The 4,558-nt window shown below is 44.0% G+C and overlaps 1 protein-coding gene across 1 annotated transcript; it reads left to right on the top strand.

Moving 5' to 3' along the window:
* Positions 1 to 1,371: 1,371 nt before the first annotated feature.
* On the top strand, positions 1,372 to 3,966 carry LOC111951973 (zinc finger protein 503-like). The gene is given in 5 exon segments (XM_023970361.2): positions 1,372 to 1,918; positions 2,328 to 2,802; positions 2,805 to 2,903; positions 2,906 to 2,941; positions 2,944 to 3,966. Coding segments are annotated over 5 exon segments (1,614 nt in total). The 5' UTR covers positions 1,372 to 1,675; the 3' UTR covers positions 3,705 to 3,966.
* The last annotated feature ends 592 nt before the right edge of the window (positions 3,967 to 4,558 follow it).

Raw genomic sequence — 4,558 nt, 5'->3', positions numbered from 1 at the left:
GTCGTTCTGCCCCTGAACAATGCTGTTAATAACCACACTGTTCCTAGGCCGTCATTGGAAATAAGAATTTGTTCTTAACTGACTTGCCTAGTTAAATAAAATTAAATAACATCAGATTTTGGGATACATTCCTCGTTTTGAAGTATTTGACAGGGAGGGAAAACGTTGAAAATGCTTAATTTATGCCGCGTTCACGTGCTAGTCTGAACTAGGAAACTCGGAAATGTCCGACTTGCTAACTAGTTTGAATGCGGCACCTGTACAATTAACTACAACAGTTAGCAAGTCGGAAATGTCCGAGTTTTTTAGTTCAGACTAGCACGTCAACAAGGCATACATCCAAGTGAATCTGCGACCGAGATATGCCTTCGGTCGCTGTGTTTGAGGAGAACCTTGTAAAATGTGGTTAGTTTAGCCAAGTCAATATCCTTATTAATTTTCAAATACCGTCTTAAATTCCATGGACACTTATGAATAAATCTGAAAAAGATGCATAGCGCTTTGCAGTCAGCATATTGTCGATGCGTATATACACATTGAATTTAACACGAGAAAGATTGATTTTGTCCAAATTAAGTCTCTTTTCTCAGATGCCTCTCTCTCTTTCCATGTGGCCCCTTTTCCCCATGCAACTATGCTCGCATGTAATCCGCTACAATAGCTGTCAAATCAAGGCCGGATTGACAGCCCCTGACAAATAACTGATTGATTGCGGTGGAGCAGAATTGACAGTTGATGGAGGGGTGGAGATAGACATAGAAGTGCGGTGTATATTATAGGCTACTGAAAACATGTGACATTCTCATCCCTCCATCACTGCATTGGTCTGTTCCTGTCAACGCTTGTCTGAATCGAGTTGAAGTGGTTGATCTTCTGGTTGTGGGATATAATTTACAATGGAAAATGTAGGTGTAGACTAAGATACAGGCTTGTGTTAAGATTCAAGATTCAATAGGCCAAAAGTGCCAAAAACAATGCTTATTAGTGCATTAGTCATTAGAAAACAAATTAATAACGATTTAATTTATTTTTATTAGTACATTTCCCATCTCCTAAATATCACGTAGCTTATGTCTTCCAGTAATAACCATTACCACATCGCCAACCTATTAATTTGCCAAATACCTTCACTTGCGTCTATATACAGTACTTTTTCAGACGCTGAAAAATCAAAACAAGCCTTGCCCTGTCCTGCCTCGAGGATGGTGAGAGCGCGCACAACAACCCAACTATTCCTCCCTATCTCCTCCCCCGCGCTGTAAAAATAGAGGAGAACGTCACATCCCCTTGACCCTCCAATCACCTCAGGGTCCCATTTGATTGGAAGGCGGCAAAGGCTTTAATCTCGGACTAATTCAGATGCTTTTGAAGTGAGCATTTCTACCAGTTCGTACTTTGGGAGTATAGAGAGCGGACCTGCTGGGAGACACAGAACGCGCTATGCCTATGATGCAAGACGCAGCCTCGGATCCGCGATAACATCGCAATCACTCTCCTGTATCTTCTTCCTGCTTACCAGCCGCACCTTCTTATTTTCCTCTCACTATACGGATTATTACACGCAATACCACCACTTTTTTTCTCTCCTGATTTTCTAGAGAGGTTGTAATTGCTTTTCGCCTTTCTTGATGAATCTGATAAATGCATTACCGACTAATTTCGTGAGAATTAGGACATGATCACATCGCCCTCGGTGTCTGCTCTGAGCAATAGTAATACTCATCTAGTCTGGGAGAGCATCGACTCTCGGAATAACATCAACAAGCCTTTTCTTCATTCCGTTCCCCCGTCCGACCATCTACGGCAAGCTAAGCGAGTCCCCATCAAGGTTTTGAGAATGCTTACGGCACGATCAGGACACATTTTGCACCCAGAGTATCTTCAACCGTTACCATCTACCCCGATTAGCCCTATTGAGGTAAGATTTTTTTTAAACAGCTGGATTAATAAGTAAAAGTTTAATGTTTTTGTTTTGTAACCATTACGAATAGAAACGGTTATCCCGGAATGTAGCAGCAGGAACAGCATATAAATAACGATGTATTATATCGAAGTGTAGATGTGAGCTATTATATTATAGAGATCATTGGTAAAATACATGTTTTATAAATGTAGGAAATGTTCATCCTTCTCTTAGAGCTCGGCTATTCTCTCGCGTAAAAGCTGCGCATTGCGCACTACTCTTTTATTTTGGGGGTGGCGGCGGAGAAGGGCTCGGACATTCCGTTGCTGGATGCATTTCGACCAAACGTCCTCTATTGTTTGACTGTTTTTATATTTTTTCACTATTCAATTTGTAAATATCGGTCTTGTTGTTTTCTCTACAGCTAGATGCCAAGAAGAGTCCGTTGGCACTGCTGGCGCAGACATGCTCTCAAATCGGTAAACCGGACCCCCCTCCCTCTTCCAAACTCTCCTCGGTTACATCAAATGGATCTAGTGACAAGGAATCAAAATCCGGTCCATTAAAAATGAGCGACATCGGTGTGGATGACAAATCTAGCTTCAAACCCTATTCGAAACCGTCCGATAAGAAGGACTCGTCCTCTGGCGTATCGAGTGGAGAGAAGACTGGTTTCCGAGTACGGAGCGCCACCTGTCAGCCGTTCACGCCACGGACAGGCAGCCCCCACTCCAGCACTTCTGCCTCTCCCATGCCGTCTGAGGGGAAGTGTGGAGACAGGGAGGACAAGAAAGATTCAGATTGTAATAAAAATGGCACAACGGACGGATCTGGAGCCACTAACAGCCACAGCAGTAGCGTGAGTTGCGGTGGAATTAACGTGGAGGTGAACCAGCACCAGGAACGCCCGGGTCCAAAGCCCTGTCTTCGGAATCGTCCTCCATAACCCCCGTTTCCTCAGGACTTGTAGCCCCGGTCTCTCCTTACAAACCTGGTCAGACAGTTTTCCCCTGCCGCCTGCTGGCATGCACTACCCGGGAGTTTAGGGGCCTACGCAGGTTATCCCCAACACTACCTCCCCCACGGCGGCAGCCTGGTTACCGCACAGCTGGCCAGTATGGGCTGCAGTAAGGCCGGATCCAGCCCGCTGGCTGGGGCCTCTCCACCCTCCATCATGTCAGCCAGCCTGTGTAGAGACCCTTACTGCTTAAGTTACCATTGTGCCAGCCACTTAGCGGGCGCTGCCAGTGCCTCACAGCAGTGCCACGACAACGCGATGAAATCCGGGTACCACCACATGTACCCGACACACCTTTTGCACGGCATGCACTCCTCTCCGCAGTCGTTCAGTGGACACCCTTTGTACCCCTATGGTTTCATGCTACCCAACGACCCCCTTCCTCACGTATGTAACTGGGTGTCGGCGAACGGACCCTGCGACAAGCGTTTCTCCTCTTCCGAGGAGCTGCTGATCCACCTGCGGACGCACACCGCCTTCACTGGGGCGGAAAAATTGATATCGGGTTACCCTAGTTCCTCATCTTTAGCTAGTGCTGCGGCTGCCGCTATGGCGTGCCACATGCACATGCCGCAGTCAGGAGGCCCTGGAAGCCCCGGGACACTGACCCTGAGGAGTCCGCATCACGCGTTGGGACTAAGCAGCCGTTACCATCCGTACTCCAAGAGCCCCCTGCCTACCGGAGCCCCTGTTCCCGTCCCCGCAGCCACCGGCCCATACTACTCCCCATATGCCCTGTACGGCCAGAGACTCACCACAGCATCAGCGCTGGGATACCAGTGAAGCACACTTGACTTTTGAAAAGTTTATAATTATAAAATGCAAATATAAAGACTTTTATATCAACGCTCCACCTATGGACAGGATCCGTGGACTGTATTTATTTATGTCGACTGAAAGCGGACGATAATAGCTACAAATTGAAGATATTTGAGAGACTCGAAGTGCATTATGTTTAAACTGATCTCTATAGGTAAAATGAAAACACACATGGTAGAATACTAATAAAATAGAGGTTTTCATTTCGATGTTCATTTGAAATTGATATGATTGTATTGTTCTTATTTAATGTTTCATTGAAAGAAAATAATTGACATGCATGTTTGTTTCTTAAAATCCCAAATTGTCCACATTTAAAATTGCCGTTATTTTTCAGGTGTATACCATGGAAAGAGAATTGGTATTTTTTTGTATGTATTCTGGAAAAATAAGAAACGATTCTGTTCCATATTTCCGTGTGCCTCCTTTTATGATAACAACAAGACCTACATTTATAACATGCTATTTCATTAAACAGTTTCTGGTTTCTTTATGATTTTAAATTGACATGAGATGTGCTGATCTGGGAAGTTAATCTTATTAACTGGTTGCCTTTACAAAAAACTGGAACGTTATTTACAGAGTAGGCTATGATTTTTTTTTTTTTAATGTTCACTTTAAAGTGCACTTTATTTCTACAACATCTCTATAGAGTTTATTGTGATTTTTTTTTTAGCATGATCCATTGTTTTAACCTAAATAATTTGAATTCTTGAAAGTTGAAACACTAGGCTATTTTAAAACTTAACACACAACTTTGAAATCGAATGCAACTAAGATTGGACATTATTTCAACAATAGTGTATAGCTAGCTGATC

Source organism: Salvelinus sp. IW2-2015, linkage group LG25 (genome assembly GCF_002910315.2).
Source record: "Salvelinus sp. IW2-2015 linkage group LG25, ASM291031v2, whole genome shotgun sequence".
NCBI lineage: Eukaryota > Metazoa > Chordata > Actinopteri > Salmoniformes > Salmonidae > Salvelinus > Salvelinus sp. IW2-2015.
Note: the sequence above shows the minus strand (reverse complement) of the source record. Positions and strands in the feature narration are given on the sequence as shown.